Source organism: Ammodytes marinus (genome assembly GCF_949987685.1).
Source record: "Ammodytes marinus genome assembly, chromosome: 9".
Classification (NCBI taxonomy): domain Eukaryota; kingdom Metazoa; phylum Chordata; class Actinopteri; order Uranoscopiformes; family Ammodytidae; genus Ammodytes; species Ammodytes marinus.
Window position 1 is genome coordinate 4,010,524 of NC_137213.1, and position 27,678 is coordinate 4,038,201.

At 41.6% G+C, this 27,678-nt stretch overlaps 1 protein-coding gene across 1 annotated transcript in view; it reads left to right on the forward strand.

Annotated features, from left to right (window-relative positions):
* LOC307256062 (cadherin-12-like) overlaps positions 1-27,678 on the forward strand; it is a gene marked incomplete at both ends in the record, with an annotated part of 87,935 nt that overhangs the window by 10,186 nt on the left and 50,071 nt on the right. Inside the window, 2 exons of the mRNA XM_080034928.1 lie at positions 15,148-15,272; positions 17,860-18,029. Of these exons, the coding sequence (XP_079891054.1) occupies positions 15,148-15,272; positions 17,860-18,029 (295 nt within the window). The remainder of the gene's footprint in view (positions 1-15,147; positions 15,273-17,859; positions 18,030-27,678) is intronic.

Consider the following 27,678-nt stretch of genomic DNA (forward strand, 5'->3'; position numbering starts at 1 on the left):
TTTACTCTAGTGAGAATTGCTCATCACCAAAACATCTGTCAATAGCCATTCCTACATTAAATTGAAGCTTAGGGTGTTGGCTAGAAATGTGTGTCTCTCTTTTTTTCCAACTTATTGTAATGAAGAAGTAATTTACCATCAAAGACACTCTGACACATTGTGACAACCAACCCCATCAAGGGGTCGGTTGTCACACACTATGGGGTTGTTTGTCACAATGTAATCTTAATGGGAAAAATCTTAAAAAGAAGGCAAGGAGGCAGAACCAAATTTGAATGTTTAATTGCATTGTCAAGTTGACAAATAGGCCTACATAACGTTCTGTAGCCTTGGCAGCTGGTCTAGTTTGGGATGCACTGGGTTGTTTTGATTTTGTTGCCCTTTTTTCTTTTGCTTGCTAGCTGCCTTTTCCTGCTCTATTCTTTCCTTCTCTGGGGTGTCAGTGAGGATACAGCTTGACAATTTATTTCGTTATTGGGTTCCTTTTCTGGCTGCAGCCTTGAGATAACATGTGACAACCAACCCCCCAAAAAATTTGACGACCAACCCCAACTTGAATTTCTTGCTAGCATCAAGGCCAACAACCATCTGACAACTAATTAGCTTGCTAACCACAATCTAAACTATAGTTTACCCTTCACACTTTCTGAGGGTAACAAGTGTTTTGTTATAAACCCATTGTGTAAAAGCCTAGAAGAAAAATACTGAGAAGCAAAATATTTAGAATTTGACATGAAAAACACAAAACATCCTCTCACCTGAAATGCAACTGTCTTCCTCCAAGGAAGTCTATGTATGTGACCTCTGATCCCAATTCTGGACCTTTTTTATATCAACATTTCAGAGCTAGCGCGCTCTGGTGGCGAGATATAACGAATGTGACATCCAACCCATGTGACAAATTACCCCGTTCTCCCCTATATAGTGTATATTCATATAAATTCAAATTGGTACATTAAAGCCACTACGAGTAAGTCGGCACGTTGGCGACACCTTTGAACAAAAGCGGTAGTATTATTACGACGCCAGCTGTCGTGAAGCTGTTTTCTAGCTCGTGCAGGGCGTGCAGATTCAAATAATCAGGAAGCAATATGGTGCGTGTCCGTGTGTTGAAAGCAAAGTGTGAGGGCACCGGACTCTTTTCGGCTCCGTGAGTCTATGGGTGACACAGCATCAACTAATGCCAGTAAGTGCTAAACACACCTGATTGCAATGAGTTGATGCATTGTCACCTCTCACGGAGCTGAACGAGTCCGTGTCCCCACACAAAGCGAATGAACGAGAGATGGCAGTTAGTTAGTATCACGATGAGGTAATGTGTTTATGTTGTAAATAATGACTATTTCAGATGAATAATGGTCATCTGATGATGCTGGTGAGGCAAAGTAAACTTTGTTTTAGTAGGCTACCGCTCATTCATTTAGGAGTAAACACTGCAGTCCATGCTGCAGTCTAGGTTCGCTGCGTGAAATTGTGTATACGTTGCTTGGCAACGCCCTCCCGCCCGACTATCACTCTCCCTTTTCGCTTTTCTTCATTGCATTTTCTTTTTTTTCTTTTATGGTTCAGCCCCGTTATCAGTCATTATGACGACAAACAACTGTCTCAAACAAGGCTCCCGCTCCCCTTCCCTCACCTGGAGGGATAGGCTTCTCAAATCGCGTAACTGCGCCACACTGAAATCTGTGACCAATACGGATATGTGACCATAGAGCATGCACGCGTGAACCGAAAATCGGACTGGGTGTACGACCAGATCAAATGCAGTAATAAAAACTATATAAAAACGTCTTTCTTTGCACTGATGGTCTCGTTTGCTGTTAAAGGTAATTTATGATTATGAGAGGAAACATGAGGCTGTTTAAAAGATATTTAAAAGTTACTCGTTGCCGCTTTAAGTCAAGAGCTTGCTCCGGCTATATTTCTATGCGCACGTCTACTTAATATGTATAAAGTAGTGAGAGAGAAAAACAGACCAAGCTGAACATGCAGCAGGTAATAATTGTACTTCATTCAGTGGCATTAATAAAGTTTTAAGCAAGCACTTCAATTATATTTTATAGATACATTATCACACGAGGACAAATTAAATTGTTGTTATTATATACCCATAATTAATAACAAATATTGGCCTACAACCTAGCTAAAGAAACAGCAATAAGCATTATAATGCTTTAGCATTGCTATGAGGCAATCATCAAGGCAAATAAGCCTACTAGCTTAGCAAGTCCATAGTCTCCAACAAAGCTGAAAGATAAAAATGTGTGGACTAATTCACAGAGTTAAACATAGGTTCATAAACCAGGTATTTGTAAAAAAGATTGTTTAAAATATACTGTTTTTATATGGGTTTCTACTAGCCTGCTAACCAAATCCTACTATCAATTGCATTGGTGTCAAAACAGTGAATCAGATATGACCAACTCCCATCTTGTTATTGGCTGGAATTATGGCACACTGTCAGACAGCTGAGTATGCAAACATGAGACCACAAGGCATGACATGTTGAGACTGTGAGTGGTTTGTGATCACAGCAGGGAATCTAATGTAACACATTACTAATATCCACACAGTGCACACTAAAGGGCTATTTTACTATTACTGAACACAATACATTGAGCACAGAAAACATTTCTGTTTGTTAATGTTTAATTATCTTTTTTTCTGCAAAATATTATATACATTCTTGCAGGTATGGATCGCAGACAGGAACAGTAAGAAAACTAAAAAGGTTTACTAAGGCAAAAGTGTGTAAAATGTATTTCTAATGCACAATATTACACCACCAAGCCTTTGAACAATTGACTGTCAATCATAAATACAGAATGATGTTCCTCACTGTTCAAACTAACTATTTAAATTTAAAATGTTCTTAAAAACCTGAGAACATAAATGGCAGAGGATAAATAAAAAGGGCTAGTAAGTGAAGATCTGACTAAATGAAATAACCAGACATTTAAACAGTTGGTGAAAGCATAAATAACTCATACAGATATGTATGAATAAAACAAACCCCACAGCAGTTTCAGCATATACACAAACATTTGAGGGTAAATAGATACCCGGAAGACTTTTTGCATACCGGGAACACACACACAATGCCATGTTGAAAGGCAGCACTGTGGTTGTTGATGTTGTGTCTGTGGATGGTGAGTACACACAATTCAGGGCTTACCATCAATTAGCAAAGTAACATACAGAGATACAAATACAATTGAAAAAGTAAGAGGAAAAGTACTTATAAATGAATACAAAAAAAATAAGACCCATTTCCTCCTGTCTACATGTCCAAGTGTCTCTGGGCAAGAAACTGAACCCCAGACTGCTCAGGCCATCACCTAGCATTGCAGTGTGGATGGGTGAATGAGAAGCATAATTGTAAATCACTTTGTGCTATATAAAGTGCTATATAAATTCCTCAAAGCATTGAACTGAATACTGAGTATTCTGAACTAGCTCTCAACGAAGGCGGTCGCATTTCTCCTCCCTCCTGAACCTTATCTTCCCTGGCGGGGTATAACTGTAAACAGATTATCGTTGTTCTGAAACATGTACAATGACAAAATAAATCATCTTGAATCTTGAGCGGAATGAACTTGCTGGAGTGACTGATTAAATGTCATAGACAGCAGAAATACCTCACACAGCTCAATGAAGATACTAGTTCCTACTGTAAACGACAGTAGACGGGTCCACCATGATGTAGTTAGCCAGACCCAGCATGCTGCTCAGGTGGTGCAATCATTGATAAGGCTATAATACTACACTTCAAACTCTGTAACTTTGATAGAGTGATTCAAGTAATTCCATCCCTGGGCCTTGCTCCATTAATATATTGGTTTAATTTAAATGAAATACGAAATGAAAAGTCATAGTTATAATTAAAAAAAACACAAGCACATTCACATGGTGCTGACATATGGATATGGGAAGCGAGCAATACTATTTACCTTGTGTAGTGCAGTGGGGTGTTGGTTATGTATTATGAAAAAGCTGTGCATCGGACATAGGTGTGACACATTTTCAGATTGTGCTCCTCCAATTTGTGCCCTTGAACCACCACCTATGTTACCTTTCTCTAAAACTCTTTAAGAAGTGTAGTTGTTAGCAGCTCAGACACTTTCATGGGAAATTTTTTTGAGAAAGATTCACCACAGATGTAACACTCACATCTTGCCAGCTTGATTAATTAATTGAACCAGCTGTGCTGTGGGCTAAAACTGACTGAACAAACAACAGGCTCTGTTGAGCTCTTACAAATACGTGTCTCTGGAGCATCTTACTCCTTACTATGATTTAATTACGTGAACAAAAGGACACTTTACATGTTCAGACTCTTCCATCACCCCACCTCCTTTTCAGGGTAAATACATTGAAAATGTTGCATTTCATTTGGAAATTAAGGTCCCAGAGTCTGGAGGAAGCACTGAAGGGCAAGCCAAGCTGCTGTGTTCTGAGCTCGTTGTAGCTTCCCTAGATTTGTTTTTGTGGAACCTGACCAGACCACCGGGCAGCATTCTAAAGGCCGAATTCCACCGGCTGTCTCTCCGGTTCTTCTCCGCTCCAGCACGGCAGCGGAGCTGTAATTTTTTACTTTAGTCAGTGGGTGAGTTTCCACCACGTCCGCTGCACCGTCTCTCTGCTCCGCTGCTGCTCCAGTTGTCCGTTGAAATACACACTGCTTCTATTTTTGCTGGGTGCCGGAGCTCACCGCATCAATTTAGCACAGAACACATCGAGATAGACAGGAACACAGACGCCGACAAAACAATAAAACCTCTGGTTAATTTTCAAAATAAGACACTCGGTGTTCACTGCAGGTGACATTCTCAAAACAGAGACACATACAAGCATAGGCGTGCACAGGTAGACCCAAAGTGGTGCTATAGCACCTGCCCTTTGCTCCCTGGCCAAAATAATTTTTTTTTTTTTTTTTTTTTTAATAGTGTATGTGGCCCATGCCGACATTATCATCTATAAATGCTCGACGATTAAAAACTTTGATAATAATGCCCCAATAAATATGCCCCCCGCCCATCCTCCTCTGCACACACTTCCTTTGTCAAAGTGAGCGCGAAATTAAGGTAATGCGACCCAAAGGATATTATGGTTGATGAGGTAAGGTTGAAAATCGGCGAATTTTCCCTTTAATAGTAAGTTATGATCAATGACATCAAAGGCAGCACTGAAGTCTAACAGGACTGCTCCTACAATATTCTGTTGATCAATGTCTTTTAAACAATCATCTGTCATTTTAGTGAGCGCTGTGCAGGTTGAGTGTCCTTCCCTATAAGTGTGCTGATAGTTGCTTATCAAGTTGTTCATAGAGAAATAGCTTTGTATCTGGCCAAATACAATTTTCTCCAACAGTTTGCTTATAACAGGTAACAGGCTGATTGGTCTGCTGTTAGAGCCAGTAAAGGCAGCACGAGCATGTTTAGGTAAAGGTATTACCTTAGCCTCTTTCCAGGTTTGTGGGCACATATTGCTGTCTAGACTGTGTAGATATTGAAGATGTGGCATATGGGAGTGGCAATCTGGTCTTGTATACATGAACACAACGGCTCTGAGTGTGGTGTTGGTATTTCCTGCCTGGGTTTGCAAACTTTGTCCATAAAATGATCGTTAAAGTAATAAGCAATATCTGTAGGTTTAGTTATGAAGGACCCTTCCTCTTCTAAGAAAGATGGAGTGGAGTTACCCTTTCTGCCCATGATATTATTTAAGGTTCTCCATAGATTTTTTTGTCATGTTTTATATCATTAATCCTTGATTCAAAATACAATTAATTTTTAAATGTTTTTGTTCAGTTTAGTGCAGAGTTGCTTTTGTTGCTGCAGTCATAATGTGGAACTGTGTGCAGTTCTTGTGGCCTTTGGGGGCCAAGACATATCACTTCAATTGCCCTCATTACATATGTCTGCCTGACCTTTGCAGTGGCACTTCCATCCGTCACCATGGGGCATGTTGGCTAGATACAAAAATGACCAACCACAGCATAGTGTGAGGTCATCAGCTTGTTTCTGAAGCAGACATGATTCTTAATCCTAAATCTTCAACATAGCAACATCTATCATAAGAATGACATGTAGCTACTTAAAACAGAATACATTTTATTTCCATTTTAAATATTTCAGCATTGCTACTCATCCGAATGTATTCAACTAAATCAGGAATCACAGAGCAAATGGATGCACCAATCAAACCGGGCCTAGTTAAAGGCAGAGTTAGCAATTCTGGAGAATGTTTGTTGAAGAAATCACTTTTTTTCAAATCAGTGAATATCTCCTCATGATCCGCTCCATATCCGTAATGTGTGTGTGCTGAAAGAAAATTGAGTCTTTATACACAGCCTAGGCACTGTAAACTCGTATGTAAAGAAAGGGGGCCCTGCCCACCTAGCTACATGCCCGTTTACAGAGCCTAAGCTGTGTATTAACACCAGATTTTTTTCAGCACACACACAGTACAGACAGGGAGCAGATTGTGACGAGATATTCACTGATTTGAAAAAAGTGATTTTGTCAACAAACATTCACCCTAAATTCAGAAAAATGCAACACTTGGTCAGAATATCAGCCCTTATTTCTGAAATGATTTCATACATTTCACACAAGCCTCCAAAGCATTGGTCTCGATTCCAATTATGACAGACTGTGATAAAGAATATACCAATATAGCAGATAAAGTGATAAAGATAAAGTGATGTAAGCATGTGTAATTGTGATGCTGGTTCGAGAAACTTGTGTCAGAGCCGCTGTCTGCTTTGTAAAGTTGATGTTATGATTTATTGCATATATGCAATGATGCATTCCATTCAGGGTCAAACACCACGTAACGACGGGTTCGATCAGGTTAATCAACCCTTATGATGTCATAATGAGAAGCCACACCCCCTCATTACCAACCTAATTTAGCACTACCGCCACCTGTGATAAACCACACCCCTAGATCCCCCTGAATCTACCTGGCAGCTGGATTAAAACCAGCAGTTAAATTCAGGGCCAATCAGAGGACCCTAACCCTTTTTAGAAGGTAAGACAGACTCCTAAACAGAACGTTTCCGACATAGAATGAAAAGATGTCTGTGTTTTGTTTTTGTTTAAATATGTTAATAAAATACTCTCTCTCTCTCTCACTCTCTCTCTCTCTCTAGATATAGAGATATGACAGCACCACCCAAGTGAAAAAAAAGTAAACTTCAGTAGATTTTTTTTCTCCAATATTGTATTTATTGATTTTTAACAATTTTGCAGATACAAAGTCTTACACATTAATCAGCAGGTTTATGCCATATATAAGCACTTAAGTAGAATTTTCAATGTAAACTTAATATATTTAAAGTGTGTAGGGGCACTATGTAATATGACATCATCAAGAAAGTGTGTTAAATTTAAACAACTTAGTTGAACTTAAAGCCACTACAAGTAACTTTGTCCGTTGGCGGCCCCTTTGGACAAAAGTGGTAGTATTTCTACGGCGCCAGCTGTCGTGAAGCTGTTTTCTAGCTCGTGCCAGGTGTGCGAGATTCAAATGATCAGGAAGCAATATAGTGCATGTCCGTGTGTTGAAAGTGTGAGGGCACCGGACTCTTTTCGGCTCCGTGAGAGTGGTTAGTGACACAGCATCAACTAATGCCAGTCAGTGCTACACACACTTGATTGCAATGAGTTGATGCAGTGTCACCTCACAGAGCTGAAAGATTCCGTGTCCTCACAGAAAGCGAATGAACGAGAGACGGCAGTTAGTATGGATCACGATGAGGTAATGTGTTTATGTTGTTGTAAATAATGACTATTTCAGATGAATAATGGTCATCTGATGATGGTGAAGCAAAGTAAACTTTGTTTTAGTAGGCTACCGCTCATTCATTTAGGAGTAAACACTGCAGTCTAGTTCGCTACCGTGAAATTGTGTATACACACTAAAAAGTGCTGTCTTGGGTTGGGTTGTTTTTGTAAACACATTGCTGGGTTATTTATGTTGGGTCAAAGTGCTGGGTTGTTTGGGGCATTTTAAACACACTGCTGGGTTATTCTGCTGGGTAAATGGGGCAGTGAGGGGTTAAATCGCAGTTGAACATCTGGTTGGGTTATTTTGACCCAGCTGTTGGTTCATTAATTTTCCCGCTCCTCCATCTCATCGTCAAACTTTCTGGATCTTTTGGTCGGACACGACACGACAGGATTTTATGGTAGGTTATTGTGAATATAAATACCTATATTTGTGTTAATTACATTCATATATTTGTAACGTTGTGTTAACAGCATGCTCTTGAGACCAGTTTATTGTAAGTAATAAAAACAAGCAAAGATAGAAACTGAAATCAGTGGTTTAGTCTGTGAGAATGTAGGCTAACTACATATTTAACTTTAGCTCATTAGCTACTACCAGAGCTACTTTCAGGGCTCTGCCGAATACATCACAAGCTATTTTTAATTTGACAATTTAATGTGTGGCGGCCTCTTGTCCTTCTGCACAAATAGTGTATTGGCTAGATAACCTAACATTAACCGTTAGCTCTCGAGCGATCCGCTAGCTAACGGCTAACCTCTACTAGCCGTTGGTAGCACTAAGGTCTTTACTTTACTCTGACGTTCAGCACACTAGCTAACCATTAGCTTCAGTAAACCATGGACCTATTATAAAGGGGGCAGTACCGGGCAGTACAGTATGGTTTGAACAATAGCGGTGCTGTAATAGGTTCATGAGCTGCCGTGAGCATCGCCGGTTTGTTTTGAAAGGAGCGCGGGGGTTAACCTTTGACTCAGGAAGATGATGCTCTGTCTTACAGAGTGAGTGTGACAATTGATCCTGACTGCTAAACGGAGAGCTACTAAAAAAACAAACTAAAGGGATTTATTGAACTGAATCAGGCATTGTTCATGTAAGACTCATTTTCTATCTAAATATGACAAATCAGTGGAGCTAAAAACAGCAGCAGGTAAACCTAGGTTAAAACAAGTAAATATCATGTGAATGTGAACTGTGAATAGTGGAAAACATCAATGTTGCTGAATTAAGATGAATGCACATTTTTGTGAATTTCCAATTTACTTAATGTGAAATTTCATTCTAGGTTTTTGACTGAGTTTGGGACTGATACGGATGGACAGTTCTGTGACAGAGATACCAGAGTTACCAGAATGGCAGCTTAAAAAGGTATGTTTATTTTCATTTAGGCCTAGATATACCGTTGAGATGTTATTATGAAGGGACAGAAAGCAAAATGTACTATCTTGCTAAATCACTATTATTATTAATATCATATATTATTCAGTATAAACTAGGTTCGAAGTACATGTTGGGTTTGTTACTGTATTTCGATCTGCATCACATTCTATACTATTAGATTTTTGTCTGAGTGATCTTTCAAATGGACATATCTTCGTGTACTGTCTGCCTTCTGATTATAATATCTTCAAACAGTGTTGTTTTAGTTACATTTGTTTTCTGTTTTTTTCACATTTTATTAGATATCACAAGACTTCCAGCGGCTCCATCCTGAGGCGACCCTTGTAAACCAGGCTGCTCTCGGTAATGACCAGCGAGAGAGAAAACTACGGCTGGACGACAAAATACAAGGTAAGATATTTCTTATAGTAATATGTCACAATCCATTAACAAATGTTATTAAAGGACAGTTTTGTTTTAGTATAGTTTTTTCTGTAATAAGAATGTCATTTAGGGCGTATTCCCACTTGTCCCAGTTGCCCTGTACCGTGCTTAAGTGTGACTGTCCCCCTCCCTCCTCCTCCCCTCCTCTGGCCCACTCACTCTGCTCCTAAAGATCCGGCCTAGTCTCCATTGCTTCTTGTCAATACGTCACCACGTCTTAACACACAGGTTTGGGTCTTGGAGCGTATTTTGAAAATATTAATCCGGCCAACTTTGCAGCAAACATACCATTTCCAAATCAAACCTAGGTTCCGTTGAGCACATGGACATATCGAGTGGAGGGGAGCAGTCTGATATAAAGTGAGGTCAGGACTCTGTCTATGTTAATGCTCCGTACTGTGCTGAAGCTCACCTCTTCCAACTGGGCCAAGGCCAAGGATGTGTGGGAGCACTGGGAGAACACAATAAACTTTAGCTTGGGCACGGTACAAATGACTAGGATGAGAGCGCCTTTTGAGTTCCAACACTATTTCATATTGGTAAATACAATTCTTAAGCATATTTGCATTTGGTCATATTTTGCAATGTTTTTAATATAAAAATGTTTCTCGTTATCCTACTTTTTATTTTTTTGCATTTTGGTTATTCCACAAATTAAGCTCCATAAGACTCAACAGTCTATGATTATAACACAACACTAATTCACTGATGTGTGGTCAACAGGTGGGGACAATCGTGGCGGAGTATTTGCAAACTGCAGAGACCAAATGACCCATCATTCTGTGCCTCGGAGATGACATGAAGACGTGCCAGGCCAATGCGATCGTTTCAGGCCTCGCCACTGAAACAGACTGTTTGCTGGAGAGTACATCTTGACTTCAAGGATTTGAATGGTATTTGACATTGATTACACAAAGAGGTGTGCCCCCCCCCCCCCCCCCCCCCCCCCTGCCCTGTCTTGAGGTTTCTGCAGTATAACATACTGATGGACATGAGGCCTGACTTGTGAACATTTTGAGGACAACAGCAGCTTTTTATCCCGTAAAAATGAAGCCTGGGTTTTTTGTTTATTTAGACATGTGTTTAAGGATATTTACATATGTTTTTTTAATAATTTAAGTATATTACAGTTTATCTTATGATGTGCTGTTATTAACTAGTTTTACCTAGTTTCTTTATATGCAGATCCAGCAGGAATGTTTATCATTGATGAGTTTTCAAACAATGAAATGTTTTCACCTTACTGTTGAGGTTACTTTAGTGTTTCTGTTGGGGGAGTGTAAAATGTATTACAAAGTGTGTTTAATATCAATAAATTCACATTAATATAACGCCTATTTTGTGTTTTTATGAAATGTACAGTTTTTATTGTAAATATTAAGTGTATAATTTATATTTATAATATATTGATTGACATAAGAAATAACCCAGTTTATGGGTAGTATTTAACCCAGCATAGGTTTAATTTAACCCAATAGGTTGGGTCAAATGAATAACCCAGTTTATGGGTAGTTATAGCCCAGCATAGGGTTACCGGTAATTTAACCCAATAGGTTGGGTCAAATGAATAACCCAGTGTATGGGTAGTTATAGCCCAGCATAGGGTTAATTTAACCCAATAGGTTGGGTCAAATGAATAACCCAGTTTATGGGTTAAAAACTGTAACCCAGCACTTGGGTTAATTCAACCCAGCACGTGTTCTGTCCAATATTGACCCAGGAGCTGGGTTATGGTTGGGTTGTTTTTTAACCCAGCACTTTTTACTGTGTACGTTGCTTGGCAACGCCCTCCCGCCTGTCCACAACTCTCCCTTTTTTAGCTTTTCTTCATTGCATTTTCTTTTTTTTCTTTGATGGGTCAGCCCCGTTATCAGTCATTATGACGACAAATAACTGTCTCAAACAAGGCTCCCGCTCCCCTTCCCTCACCTGGAGGGATAGGATTCTCAAATCGCGTTGCTGCGCCACACTGAAATCTGCGACCAATACGGATATGTGACCATAGAGCATGCACGCGCGAACCGAAAATCGGACTGGGTGTGCGACCAGACCAAACGCAGTAATAAAAACTATATAAAATGTCTTTCTTTGCACTGATGGTCTCGTTTGCTGTTAAAGGTAATTTATGATTATCAGAGGAAACATGAGGCTGTTTAAAAGATATTTAAATGTTACTCGTAGCTGCTTTAAGTTATACTTAAAGCTGGGGTGGAGAATTTGGGGAGAAAATAGCAGTTGGGATAGAGATTTGAATCTAAATACCTCAACCGCTCCACTTGTTCTCTTTGGTCCCTCCCCTATGGTCCCTCCCTGACACGCTCTACACCAACAACGTCGGTGCCAAAGTGAATGGACAGTCCCAACAGCCAATAAGAACAGGGAATCTTATTATTTAAAAAAAAAAAAAATTATCAGAGCCTCGCTCTGATTGGTCAAAGTGTACGACTCATGTTAATTTTGACCAATCAGAAATCACATACCCCAGCTTTAAGTAGTGCTTCAACATAATTTAAGTGTATTTCTTACCTCATTTGCATACCAAAATAGTACAACTTATTTTGTACTTAAGTATACTATTTAGGTGTACTTTTGGACATATACTTCATTCATACTAAAATAGACTTCAGTAAGGGCTTTTTATTTATCAATAGTATACTAATAGTGTACTACTTTTGTTGATGCCTCTGCCCATTTAAAGGTGCTCCGAGGAACTTTCAGTTTGTGTTAATTATTGCACTCCCTTTGGACAAAAGCGGTAGTGTTTTTACTACCCCAGCTGTTATTTGTTCAGAAAAAAGTTGCACACTGTGCCTTTAAGCATGCATCAACCTAGCTGATATGCTACAATGACCATGTTCAGACCGACCTTAGCTCTGCATGATAAAATGCAGCCTTTTTCATAAATGAATGGGGCCAGTTTGGCAACGATGAAGAGGAGAAAGACACAAAAAAGTAGAACAGAGTGGAGCATTGATGCCTAGCGACCGTTGTGATCACATATACAATGAATTATATTATGATAGCTTTCCACAGTTGTACAGTCCTGTCCCAGACTATTATTAACCTCAGGGTGAGAAGCCTTTCATTTCACAAATCTGTTCTTCAAACTGGACTGCCTGGAGTGTATATTTCACTGGTACATGAGGCGATACACCCCCACCAAAACAGCACCTTTGCATTTTGTAACACACAGCTTTTGACTTGCTGGTTACAACCTTATTTTATGCAATCTATGGTCACACTCACAACACATTCTTTATCCTCTCTTTCAATACATCTGCAGTTAAAGTGACAGCAGTAAAGAGGTTCGTGCAGGAAGCATCTGCATCTGAAATGCCCGAGAAATGCTTTCATGACCAATCTCATGCTGACCTGACTGCATTGTATACATGATGAACTCAACTCTGTGTTCTGAACCCCTCCACTGCTGCATATGCTTGATACATTTAAATATATTTTAAGCACTATGTTTTGACATCTATGAGCGAATGGTATACTATCGCTGTAATTTCACAGCCTTCAGTTAGCCTTCCTCTGGCCCTTATTAACTTTCAGCTCCACTGGTTTCTTTATTAAAATCACATTAACATGCAGGTCCCTATATTACATCAGTGTTTTGGAGCCCACTTGGTCTTAGTAAGTTCGCTATTAACTCTCACATCAATGGACTCCTTATTGGAGAAATATAATGTATTCACTGTTGGGGTGCAATTATTCACATTGAACATTTTCAGTTTTTTGATCAGGCTACTGCTTCTGGCAAAGGTGACTGTCAATGTAGGTCCTTATTTTGGAATATGTATTTCAAATCATAATTGCTATGGTATTCTATACACTTTTTAGTATTGACCAAATTGCATTACTTATTCTAGAACTCTGGTTGGAATTATATTCTTAGGAGATAAATTGGTAAGCTGGAAAGTGTTTGTGTATTTATACAATTATGACATCTATGGCTATAATGCAAAGATATATAGACGAGATAAACAAGATTAAACTCTTTGTATATTAAATATTTACCCAGATGTGTGTTTTTTTTTAGGTTAAGCTTTTCAGTTCTTGTTGGGTGAATGTTTTAGGTATGATTGAATGTTAATTAGTTCTGTGTCTGTGTTGAGGTTGTGTTTGAGAATCTCCTTACCTGAAGAAACATTATTTTTACGCACAAGTGTTTTGTAGACCCATTTATCGTGCCTTGAAGAACCATTTTTTTAAAGGTTCTTTGAAGCACTCTCGAGAGTTCTTTTTCAGAAATGGTTATTTAAAGAACCTGTTAGTAAATGGTGCTTTGTAAAATTCCAGGTTCTTCTTTGGCATCACCTTGAAGATCCGTTTTCGGTTCCATTTAGCACCTTTTTACCCCTGTGTGTACAAATGTTCTCAGTTTCTCATCAGGAAGCAAAGGTGACCCACCATCTTCCCCGTTCACCACTATATACAGTAGTAATGAATAAAGTTTGGTCTTGAAGGGATGTGAAATTATTGCACTTGTGTTGTCGCCTTAGACATAATCAGCAGCCCAACGAGTGTGTCATGGTTTTGCAAGGCTGGTATTCAGCAGACCGAAGGTGCAGTGGCTATTCTGGTGTTTGCAGGACAAACAGAGCAAGAATGAGTTTCACTGAAAACCTACATTCTAGATACATTGCATCGCAGGTTTTTATTTTCATTTCTTCACAGATACTCATGGCTCAAAGGGCTTGTAACTCACTTGTTAACAATTAGCGGCAGAACATCAGCCATATTGATTAAACCTAGGCCAGTTTGTATGCTGAGGAACATTGCATTAATAAATCATGCAACTGGAGTTCTGTCCTTCTGTTGATTTTAACAAAACATTGAGAATTTTGCACACTGCTGTACATATTGGAGAAGAATTGGTTTATTTATTATAATTTCTTTTAAGCTAATTAAGGTGAGCCCGCAATCAAAAACATTTTCACGCATTGGTCAATTTTGAGATTTTTGGTCCATTTTGCTTACATAACATGTCTTCTTTAATACTAGTATAAATCAAAGGTTCACAACTTGACATAGTCACTCTTAGCAATATTTTGGAGATTATTACAGAAGTATTTGTTCACATGTTGTTCATAGTCTGATTTATGCTCGAAAATGCATTTTTACAGACCAATATGGGCTACGTTATTTTTTGAATTTCTAAAATTATTAAAAGACTGTATTCAAAATCTGTTCTGTAAAACCATTGGTCACTACTATGTTGTTAAAATTGAAAAAAGGATTTTAATATTTCTGTCAGTTAAACACGTTATTAACAGCGTTAATGGAAACCCATTTTGGCCTAGCAAACGTTGTCGATTTTTCACAAAAAACAAACAATCTTCACTTTTAAAGTTAGGGTATAGACTTTGTAGCAAGCTATGGGGATGTTCAGGAGCTTCATGATGTAATGTTGTGTGTCTTCCTCTGTGTGTGTGTGGGCATGTGTGTGTGTGTGTGTGTGTGTGTGTGTGTGTGTGTGTGTGTGTGTGTGTGTGTGTTTGCGTGTGTCTGTTCTCCCTCCTGCAGCTCCACACAGACATGGACCATGGAGAGGATGAAGTAAAGTACACTCTGTCAGGAGAAGGAGCTGGCTCCATCTTTACCATTGATCAAATAACAGGAGATATACACGCACTGGTCGGGCTGGACAGGTCAGTACTCATCCAGAATTATTCTCCTGCATGACATCATCCTTGTACTTCTGTCATTGACTGTTTATCTGTAAACATGCTGTCCATAATGTACAGTGTTGTGAAAAAGTATTTCCTCTTTGGGACGAGAAAGTCTAAAGTCTAATTACAACAATACTGTAATACTGTGAAGTGTAATGTACAGTAGACCTTCTAATAGCCATTGGCCAATATGACTGGCCAGAGGTGCAGCTTGCAGTGCATTCTGGAGTTGGGCATTCTGCTTCATGTCAGAGTTGGGTTTCTGAATTCCTGTAAGTCCTTGAAAAAACAACCTATTGGATTTTACATATATATATATATATTGTAAATAAAATATTATTTTCTAAGAATCTAATTGTTAAAAAATAAAAGTTTGGTAACACTTTATAATAACTATCCGTTGTAACTCGTTAATAGATCATTAGTAAAGTCTTAATTAATGATTTGTTAAGTGTTTGTTAGCAGTTTGTTAAGGATTTATAACAATGCCTTACAGACAGTTAATAGACCATTAATACACTTTTAGTTAATTGGTTATAAATGACTTGTTAAATGACAGTTAACCGTTTGTTAAGGATTTATAACTGTGCTTTATAGCATCGCAAAGGGCCATTAGGACGGATAATCCATGACATTGCCGTGATGTATGGACATTAAATGTCCCTCTGAAATTCTGTTTATCCAGTGTTTACCACAAAAAGTAACTGTCTGTAAGGCATTGTTATAAATCCTTAACAAACTGCTAACAAACACTTAACAAATCATTAATAAATCATTAATTAAGAGTTTACTAATGATCTATTAACGAGTTACAACGGATAGTTATTATAAAGTGTTACCATAAGGTTCAATAAAACTAAATATTTCAAAAGGTAAGTGTATTTTGCAATTAGCCTTCAGTTATCTATTCATCTCCTTTATGATGATTCTGTTGCCTCTATTTATTTAGATGTTCTTGCCTGGGGACTAATAAAGTATCTTTTGGATGAGATGTATTTTTTATGTGCTGTCTGCTGGTGTAAGACTGGTCTTACTGACTATATACAGTATATGTATATTTATTATGATTCATGGCGATTGTCTGGCTGTTTTGCCAAGATGATGATGCACTGAGTATATTCAGGTATCCAGGTTTCATCAATCTAGATGGTCCTCTGGTTGGGCTCTTGTACATTGAGCTTCAGTAGTTATATACAATGATGGAATGTTTTTATGATGCCATTATACCTCATGAAGGTCTGAATACCGAAACATGGCTTTCATGGTTAATCTTAACCAATGGCTGAAATATCAAGAAGAAAAAGGTGCAGGTGTTGCCAAGATGATAAGATTCTATAATAATCACATTATCAGAGCCACTCAATGACCTAACTGGAGACTTTTCTCCCATGATCCACTGAAAGCGCATAATTATTTTTATAGCAGCCAAATCTATTATTAATAGGGCTGTCAAATGATTACAATTTTTAATCAGAATAATCTCAGGGTAGCTGTGGTAATCCCGATTAATTCTACCACTCAAAGTATACCCAAGAAATTCAAATTATCTCTGTATATTGTTGTAGGAACAGAAAGATAAATGACAAAAAAAAATATATATACAGTGCTGTGTGAAAGTTTGTGAACCCCTTGAACCTTTTGGAATTGTATTTATTCTTACCATTATTAGTTTATTTTTTATCAATACCAGTATTTTCTATATGACATAAATGATGTTTGTTTATCAATTCAACATTTTTCTTTTCCAGAAATCAAATGCTAAAAGACATTAAAAAAATGATTTGCCAACTGTTGTATGTGCAAAAGTTTGTGGACCCTGAGCTGTTCAAGGGGTTCACAAACTTTCACACAGCACTGTATGTTTTTATTCATGGAAAATCCAAAGGATGGTGTTAATACTGAAAATAAATTAAAATCAAACTAAAACATAGGCCTACCATACATTCTGCACATGCGTTAAAAGATTCATGCATTAATTCCATAAATGAATCACCCTGCGGTAACGCTTTCATTTGCACAGCCCTAATTATTAATATTTTTAGTTTTGTGTGTTTGTTGGTATTTATTGCAGATTCACCCTGGTATTAATGTCTGATGTGCAACACATATTGTGTAAATGCCAACACACGCTGACATTATAACCATGTGAACACCTAAATACAACCAAACAGATGTCCTAAAGCCGGATTATATGATCATCATGTCATTAATTTAATTCAGTGAGCTTTATTGGCATAGAAGTGTGTGTGTGTGTGTGTGTGTGTGTGTGTGTGTGTGTGTGTGTGTGTGTGTGTGTGTGTGTGTGTGTGTGTGTGTGTGTGTGTGTGTGTGTGTGTGTGTGTGTGTGTGTGTGTTTGTATCAGACATAGTAACATTAGTGCACTTTAAATGTAATATTTGGTGTTTTCCAGGGAGGAGATAATTCAGTGAGATTTATTGGCATGAAAGTGTGTGTGTGTGTGTGTGTGTGTGTGTGTGCGCACGCGTGTGTGTTTGTTTGTGGAGTGTTGTTCAGACTTAGTAACATTAGTGCACTTTAAACATATGCACTATTGTGTGCTTCCAGGGAGGAGAAGTCCTACTACACACTGCGGGCCCAGGCTGTGGACATCCAGACAGGTGTCCCTCTGGAGCCAGAGTCTGAGTTCATCATTAAGGTCCAGGACATCAATGACAATGAGCCACGCTTTACTGAAGGTCCCTACAGCGCCTCTGTCCCCGAGATGTCTCCAACAGGTAGGACAGGCTCCACACAAGAGGACAAACTCCCCTTTTCAGGAACCAGGTTACAGTTCAGGGCTGGTGCTAGAGCCGGTTCGCAGCTGGTTCAACTTGGGAACCTTTTAAGAACCAGTTTGTCCTTCCACCGCCTAGAGAGCCATGTCATGACGTCACTGTAAATGTCTCGTTTTACTTTGTTAACCAAACACGACCTATCCAGCGTAGTTGCGCTGGTTAATGTGATCGTTTTGTTCGGTAATAATGTTATGTTTACGTCCTGTATAAGAGGTGTTTTTAAATATGGTGGACATGAAGTTTTAGTTTTGTCAGGATAATCCCCCGCCCCCGGCCCTTAACGAAAGCGGTTCCCGGTTCCACACCAGCTCAAAACTGGTGCTTCTCTGGCTCTTGGCCCAGATTTATAGTCGTGGGTAAGGGGTGAAAGTGGTGGCTAGTAATACACCTATGGTGCCCACCGTCTCTACCATTGTGTCCTTGTCAAGGCACTTACTTTTATATATTTTTTTACTATTCTACATACTACAGCTGTCCAGAAAAAAGCATGCGGTTAGTAGGTATGCAGTAGGCTTACAATTGGGACAGACTTTAACTTATTTAGTTCATCATAACATCGTGCCTAGAACTTGCCCCTTGCTTAAAGCTCCCATATTATACACTTTTCGGTACTATTATACACCATATTATATGGTCTTAGTGGTCCCTAATACGTTTTTCTTTAATTGTTTGCTGAAAAAAACTTTCAGATAATTTATTGTACTATGCTGATGTTCAGCTAATCTCACAATGGCCTATTTTTTAAAAAGAGCTGCAGCTCCTCTCGTAAATATACAATCTTTGAGCTGCCCCCGCCCCCTGTCCAGAAGCGAAGCCAGATACGCCTCGCCCTCTGTCTGTCAGGGCCGTGGACCAATAAGAAATAGGGGTGTGGGCTGCACAGTGGAAGCTTCTGGCTTTCCAGTTTGTGAGGTCAGAAAAGGGGAAAATTCTGACTGGAGTATATTGGGGGGGGGGGTTTCAGAAAGGGGGAGAGTGAGAACAGGAGAGATTGTTATTTTTTTAAATATTTTGGCAGTCTCTAGGCACACCGTGCACCCATGGATATGTTAGAACACATTTAAAAAGTGCATTTAGCATAATATGTGACCTTTAAACTGTCTCCTTACTCGTTTTCACTCAGAGGCTCTGTCAATGTGAAATAACTTCTGTTGCGCTGTAGATTGTGTGTCAGAATCTCCTAAAAAGCTTTGGATTCCGACACTAAAACTCACGACCCGATATAGTAGGACATCTGGGTATTTTTCTTCATGTGTGAGAATAATTAAAATGTTATACTCTTGTGCTTTTTACACTTATACGTTATTTTGCACACGTTTGTATGTTAACATTAACTTCATGTTCGTCAACTGGGAGCCATCTAGTCTTTCCATACTAAGAGCATACTATGAACACCATGCATACAGGGAGTAGAACAGTTTCAGTAAATATTTAGCTTATCACTTGGTTTACAAGGTCAGACAACTTTTGAGAACTCTGCCTGCACCCATAGCAACTCCTTGGCAACGGACCTTCTCAAGTTACACCTGCCATTGGATGACCAGCTTGGAGAGAAGTCAAGGGCAAGCCACGGCCAGCCTCAAACACATAGTCAACCAATCAGACATTATGTATTTGTTTCCATATAACATTGTGTCCCACCATTTAACTTCAGTCTTACTGGGGACGCTTTATCTATAATTCATCAGGTGCCATGCCGTAATTCCGACGCCTCATTATGCCGACATCTCAAAGGTCTGAAATATTTCCCATTATACTATGCTGACAGTTCAATTTTACGAAAACAGAACGCATAGGTCCGATGTGCCGTTTTTCCGATTAGTCATAAAGGAGGCGCATTAGACCGACAGTCATATATTCCGACTATATGCACACTCCCTGGAGTTTCTACCTTTTTCTCGCTTTCTTTCCTCTCTCAAACTAAGCACCAAAATACAACCTATAGGCCTGCATCTCACGTTCACAATGCATATTATAGAGAAAAGTGAAAACGTTCATTTTGACAAGGTGTTTCAGCACCATGGACAGAGAGCAGTGGTCAATATGGGCACACACACACAAACACACACAAGGCTATATAGAAGGTATAAGGTATAATTTGTTTCGTTATCCGTTTTGTTGGGTTTGTCTCTGAGTTTCTTGACTCCAGTTAGGCTACTTTATGAGGAAGGCCGGGGCGAGATGTAGGACGGCAAATGCAACCGCTCCTCGGAAAACTTTGAGAGAAAAAAAACTGCGCTCTGCGGCTCCTCTTTTCTCCATAGTGGCCCCAATTACAGAAATGGCCATAGTTGCTGCTGTTAAATCATGATGAATTGTATAATGTGGTGGTTCTTTCAAATCCACCATTGATAGCAGCATGTCTCAGGTGTCTGCCTAGGCTATAAAAGAAGCAGGTGAATTTAAAGTCAAATGGTGAGTAAAAAACAACCAATTTTTATATTTAGTAGCTGTGTGTGGGCCTATATGTGTTGTTTTACTGTGTTTGCAACTTGCCTAAATAATTTCACTGGTATTGATTTAGTCAAAGTTATACCTTATAGCGTCTTCATAGCCTATTGTGTGTGTGTGTGTGTGTGTGTGTGTGTGTGTTTGCGCGTATTGACCTCTGCTCTCTGTCCATGGTGCTGAAGCGATAGTTACGTATGTAACTACGGTTCTATGAATTCTGGATGACCGCCAGAGGCAGTGCTTAACACTGGATGTTATCCATCGCGCATGCGCAGGTCGAGTATATAATATTAACACTGGATGACTATTACCAACGTAGTCACGAGGAATCCTGTACCCACCTATTAGGAAGGGCCTGAGGGTTCCTGGAAAACAGCTGCAGCCACTGCGTGGCGAGCAGCTACATTGACCCTGTAAAATCGGGCAAAGGTTCACGCTGAAGCCCAGGAGGCTGACGTTAGGAGGCAAAGGCAGTCCTCTTGACTTGTATGCCTCCTCAATTACCTCCAACACCCACTTGGAAAGCCTCTGTCTGGACAGTGCTTGCCCCTTTCTTGGGCCACTATAACAGACAAACAGGCCATCAGACTGGCGAAAACCAGGAGTTTACTGTATGTAACATTTCAAGGCTCTCACCGGGCAGAGTAGTTCTGCTGAACTAGCTCCCTCATCCGGTGGGTGTGAGGGGCAATAAGCTGCTAGCTGTATGACCTGATTATAGAAGGCCGAAGGCAGCCTCTTTGGGAAAAATGAAGGGTTAGGCCACAGTGCCACCCCTGTGCCATCTGAGTTCCAGCGTATACACTGTTCACTCACTGACAACGCATGAAGCTCACCAACACGCTTGGCTGATGCAAACGCTAGAAGAAACGCAACCTTTGCTGACAGCCATTTCAGCGGCGCCTGATCCAGGGGCTCAAATGGGGGGAGACAGAGGGCTCCCAGCACCAGAGGCAGGTTATCAACCTTAATGTGCCTGGATGAAATAGCAGCCACATAGACCCTTAAAGTGGAAGCAGATAGCCAAAAAGCCAAAAAACGCAGTATCATTGGCACTGAGGAACTCTGCGGTACTTCTCTCTGAGCCTGGTGGAGGGAGCTCTTGAGTCTATGATGGTCTGAACTACCTCCCGGTCGCATGCCATCAGAAGTGGATAAGGCCCCTCAAGGGCCAAACCCATAGCTGCAGGCATTCTGGTTTGGGGGGCCAGATGTGGCCCCCCAGCTGTGAGAGCAGGTCCTGTCTCTTTGGCAGGCTCCATGGATCTCCATTCAGCAGCCTGTACATTACTGGAAACCAGGGTCTCCCTGGCCAGTTTGGGGCAACCAGCAGGAGTCTGCGGTTCCCCTTCTGAACTCTGTGTAGGGTTAACCCTATCAGTGGAAATGGTGGGAAGGCATAAAGGAGCTGACGTGGCCATGAATGTGCCAAGGCATCCTGTTCCATCGGACTCGTCTCTGCCAGAGAGAACCAGAGAGGGCAGTGTGTTGTGGACTCTGAAGCAAACAGGTCCACCTCTGCTGTGCCATATTTGCTCCATATTGCCTCTACTTCCTCTGGGTGGAGTCTCCACTCCCCCGACGGAGTTTTCTGGCGTGAAAGAAAGTCTGCCACCATGTTCTGTGGCCCTGGAAGGTACATAGCCCTGAGGCTGGAAAAGTAAGAGAGAGCCCATACAAGGAGTTGCTGTGCAACCTGTAATGACTGAGCCGACCTTGTGCCCCCTTGATGGTTCACATTGTAGACAGCTGACTTGTTGTCGCTTCGTACCAGAACATGTCTGCCTCTCAAAAAAGGCAGGAATTTGCGGAGCGCTAAATACATAGCACGGAGCTCGAGCACATTGATGTGCTGTGTCATGTGCTGTGCACTCCAGAGCCCTCTCACCGCCCTGTGCTGCCATACTGCCCCCCAGCCAGAGGGCGAAGCATCGGACACCACCTCGCGGCGTGAGGGGATCAAACCCAGTGTGACACCTTTGGCAAGATATGCCCTGCGTCTCCAGGGTCGTAATGCCAGGAGGCATTGACTGGACACATTGGTCCCTACTTGGACCGGCCACAAGTGGAGGAGGCCCAGTGGTACTATTGCCGTTACTGACGTCAACATCCCCAACAGCCTGAGACAAAGGCTGTACCTTACCCTCCTGTCCTCCCGAAAATGCAGGAGGAGCTGTAGTATTGCTTCTACCCGCCGCGGAGACGGGCAAGCAAGCATCTGGACGGAGTTCAGGGTAATGGGAATAGTACCTCTTGGCTGGGTATCAGACAGCTTTTGCCATAATTGACTGTAAGACCCAACTTTTAATAAATAAGGCAATCGTCCAGATAAGGGAGGAGTTGTATTCCGGTGGCTTGCATTGGTGCGAGTGCCGCACGCATGCACCAGGTGAAGATCCTTGGGGCTAGCGATAACCCAAATGGGAGGACCCTGAACTTGTAGGCCCGCCCTTCGAATGCGAAGCGCAGGTGATGTGGTGCAATTGGGACGAGAAAATACGCGTCCTTTAAATCTATTGACGTGAACCATCTTTGCCGTGTCACGGCCTGGAGCACTTCTGCTGTCTTTAAAATGTAAAAGGGCAATACCTTCAGAAAACTGTTCAGCCCTCGTAAGTCCAGTATAGGGCGAAACCCGCCTTTTTTTTTTGGAATTAAAAAATATACTGAGTAAAACCCACCTTCTACGATCTCGATGGCCTTCTTCTCCAGGTGGGTGGATACTTCTTGGCTGAGGGACTGTCACCTTGTGGGATCGCTGACTGAAGTCAGTCTGATCCCCCTGTAAACTGGAGGCCGGCATCGGAATTGGAGATTGTACCCTTGGGTTAGCGTGGCCACCACCCAAGTGTCTTTAGAGAAGCGTCCGATGGCCGGCCCTGAGCCCTCAGGGTCTGCCCCCAGGTCCTCTTGGGACCCTGGGGGGGCGAATCCCTGACCCCCGACCCATCCGTGCCTGGGGTGCTGGCCATGTGGGAGCACGGCGGGGTTGATAGGATCGCTCAGGAGCAGGTGAGGTCCTGGGATAACCACCAGGATGCGCTGGCGGCAGAGGACGATTGCTGCCAGTACCTTGTGGAGACTGCTGTCTCGGTTGGGGTGTAGGTCCCCGAAGGCTAGCAAACTGCTGCCGTGCCTGGTTAGCCTGAATGGCACGATTCAAGGTCTGTTGTGCTGCCGGGCCAAACAGCTCCCTCGGAACTACGGGGAGAGTGCGGAGGATTCTTCGGCATGGTTCTGATAATGGGGCCTGGGCCAGCCATACCTGGCGGCGAGCCAACGTAAGCGTCAACATCAGCCTACCAAGTTCTCTAGTCATGAAGGCAAACGCCTGCAACGACGTATCACTTAGACTCTGCACTGAAGCCTCTGCACTGGACGCTTGCAAGGACTGCGACAGGTCCAGTATCAAATTTGAAAAAGAGTTCCCAATGCGGCCCATACGTGCCGCTGTGTCATAGCACTTTGTTAGCAGGTCATCCGTAATGCGACACTGTGGCCTGGGACAGCAAGCATTCGGCCTCAACACCTCCTCCGGTGCTACAATGAGGGAGGCAATGGTCGGCTCTACGGCTGGCATTCGGTCAAGTCCATGCTTGCTGGCACTCTGCATCGAAGCCAAAGCCCTGCTGTCACTGGTGTGATGAGATAGAGATCTGGGGTCTGGCCAGCATCTGTGAAGCTCCTCGATATATGGCAGGGAGGGAGGCACAGAAAAACTATCTTTGTGGCGGGACATGCCTAAAGAATGCACTAGCTGGAGCGCTTGCTGCTGGAGCCTCATCCAACCCTAAACGGGCCAGTGCCATTCGGACCACTGGCTTAACCGTGGCTGGGGAAGCTTCTGAGCCTGCCCTAAACCCACTTCCAGTAACCTGGGAGCCGTCTTCAGAAGTCTGGGTAGAAGCCTCTACTTCGCTCTGTCCCGGCCTGTCTTCGCAGAACTGGCTACAAGAAGCCCCCATAGACAGGGCATCTTCGTCCCATTCTGGTGTGGTCGGAGCCTCTGCCTGAGGGATAGACCCCTGGGTTGACGCCAACCTGACTGGCTGAAGGTTAAAGAGCAAACTCTTAATCTCAGCAAACTCTGACACCAGCTTGTCCACTTTGGCAGCATAACGGTCAGTCTTCTTAGCCTTCTTCCTGGGTGGGGCGCGTACTCGTACCTCTGGTTCTTCTCCAGACGGGGGAAGCTAACCTTCAACTCGAGGTCCTTCCACCTCTGACAGTCTCGTCACCTTTAGCTCATGTGGCATGAAACTGCAATTCATGCACTGCTTGTCAGACAGCCCCTCCCTCAGGTGGACCACACCGAGGCATGCGGGGCATTCATCATGTCCATCTGTAGCTTGCAGTGGAGCCATGCAAGTGGGGGTGATACTGAGGATTAATGCAATTACTCTTACTGCTATCCCAAATAGTGTCTTTCCAGAGTGAAGTAGTCACTACTGAGCGAAAACACCCATTAGTAATAATGCAACAAAATAGCAGCAAACTGCTCAATAGTAAGCAAACTGAAACTAAAACACTACAAAAGTATTTTTTTTTCTTTTCTCAAGTTTACTTCAAAATTAAATTATAATTAATTTAATTTATCTTCTTATGTTTTTAAATTGTATTCCTTTATTTTTTTTTACCCAATAGCCTTAAAGAGGACCTATGATGCTTTTTGACTTTTATGACCTATAAACGTTGTTATGATGATTCATAGTCATGCTTAACCATACTAAATTATCAAATAATGACGTATTCCCTGCTGACCGTCTGGGGTGTCTGTGCAGAGCACTAAACACTATTCTAGCCAGTCGAGAAGTCACGTCTTCAAAGCGGTCTACCCTTTCATAATTCGTGACGTTGCATAAAAATTTGTGACGTGACCACGCGGATGTTTCCATGTATGGTAATGCTGTCACTTCCCTGTTCGCGTCTGCCTCGCGCCCTTATAGGTCCATGCTCGCGCTTCCCGCCACTGAAAGTGTTCCGGAAGGAAGGTAACCAATCACAACGGAGTGGGGTTTGCAAGAGGGGGGGGAGGGTAGCGGAGATGGCCGATGCACAGGCGGAGGGAGCGGAGATTGCCGAAGCACACACACTCAAGTGTTGACAGGACGTGCTGGATCGCCAAAATAAGAGAAAGAGCTTCCCGAAAATCTACATAGTTTTTTGTGATGTGATTTGTGTCAGGTTGCTCTATAGCAGTGTAAAACAAGAAATTAAGACCAGAAAAGTAGTATAATAGGTCCTCTTTAACCATACTGGGGAGCTTCTACTCTTAAATTCCAACCAAGGGAGTATACTCTTTAACGAGCGAAAACACCCGTCAGGGAGCCTTTAATTAACTGAAACAAAAAGTTGCCACACAAGGCAGGAAACGCCGGTACTGGCAATCTCCGATGCAGCCTTGCAGATCACTGCGAGGGCAAACAAAACAAGACCAAAACCGGATCCCCTTAACTTACTTAACTTACAGCTAACACATAGAGATACTTACCTTTTCCGCAGCTACAGCTGGGGAAGACGCTGTGTTAGCCTAGCGTTCTATGCAAGCTGAACTCACCAGCGAAAAACACCGGTACGCCGGCGATCAGAACATAGCGTGTGACTAATTGCAGCCCTTGGAGGACGAATCCGTGGCTCCAACCATGAGGTTGCAGGGCTACCAGCAAAGAGTCATCGGCTAATATTGCTCTTATTCAAGCTTATTTCTTACTCTAAACCTGTATTCGCTACAGCGAGAAGATACAAGGGACATTTTGGGAAGTGACGTGGGCTTATATAGACGGGCGTCCCGACGTCATCCCCGGTCACACGTGACTTTGTTTATATTATATACTCGACCTGCGAATGCGCGATGGATAACATCCAGTGTTAAGCACTGCCTCTGGCGGTCAGTAAGATGAAGGCCTTTAGGTTGTAGTTTGGTGCTTAGTGTGAGAGAGGAGAGAGAGAGAGAGGTAGATACTCCAGGGACTGTGTATAGTCGGAATATAGGACCGTCGGGATGTCGATATAATGGGAAATATTTCGGACCATTGGGACTTTGTCATAATGAGGCGTCGGGATTACGTTCAGGCCCCATCCATCATCCATTTAGAGTACGCCTTATGCTCTTGTTTGAGTTTGTCACGCAGGAGAATGCCATTTGCATTGAGTGTCTAGATGATTATTAGCATTAAAAGAGGTCAGGGGTCACAAGCCACAGGACATTGGAGCTGACGTCATTGCTGATAATTATCCATGCATTCAGTGCTGTGATATTAGAAAACAAATTACTATTATCTCTGAACCATTCCCCATAAAAAAGCTATTTTTTAATAGGTACATTCTTTAAATATACAGGTGAAACTCGAAAAATTAGAATATCGTGCAAAAGTTCATTTATTTCAGTAATTCAACCTAAATGGTGAAACTAATATATTATATAGACTCATTACATTCAAAGTGAGATATTTCAAGCCTTTATTTGTTATAATTGTGATTATTATGGCTTACAGCTTATGAAAACCCCAAATTCAAAATCTCAGAAAATTAGAATATTACATAAAATCAATAAAAAAATTATTTTAAATATAGAAATGTCGGCCCTCTAGAAAGTATAATCATGCATATGTACAAAGTACTTGGTTTGGGCCCCTTTTGCACAAATTATTGCCTAAATGCAGCATGGCATGGATGCTATCAGTCTGTGACACTGCTGAGGTGTTATGGAAGCCCAGGTTGCTTTGATAGTGGCCTTCAGCTCGTCTGTATTGTTGGGTCTGGTGTGTATCATCTTCCTCTTGACAATCGTCCGTAGTTTCTCTATTGGGTTCAGGTCAGGAGAGTTGTCTGGCCAATCAACACAGTAATACCATGGTCAGTCAACCAGTTACTTGTGGTTTTGGCACTGTGGACAGGTGTCAAGTCTTGCTGGAAAAAGTAATTCAGCATCTCCATAAAGCTTGTCAACAGACAGGAGCATTAAGTGCTCTAAAATCTCCTGGTAGACAGCTGTGGTGACTTTGGACTTGATAACACAGTGGACCAACACCATCAGATGACATGGTGCCTAAGATCATCACTGACTGTTGAAACTTGACAGTGGTCTTCAAGCCCCTTGGATTTTGTGCCCCCCCACTCTTCCTCTAGACTCTGGGAC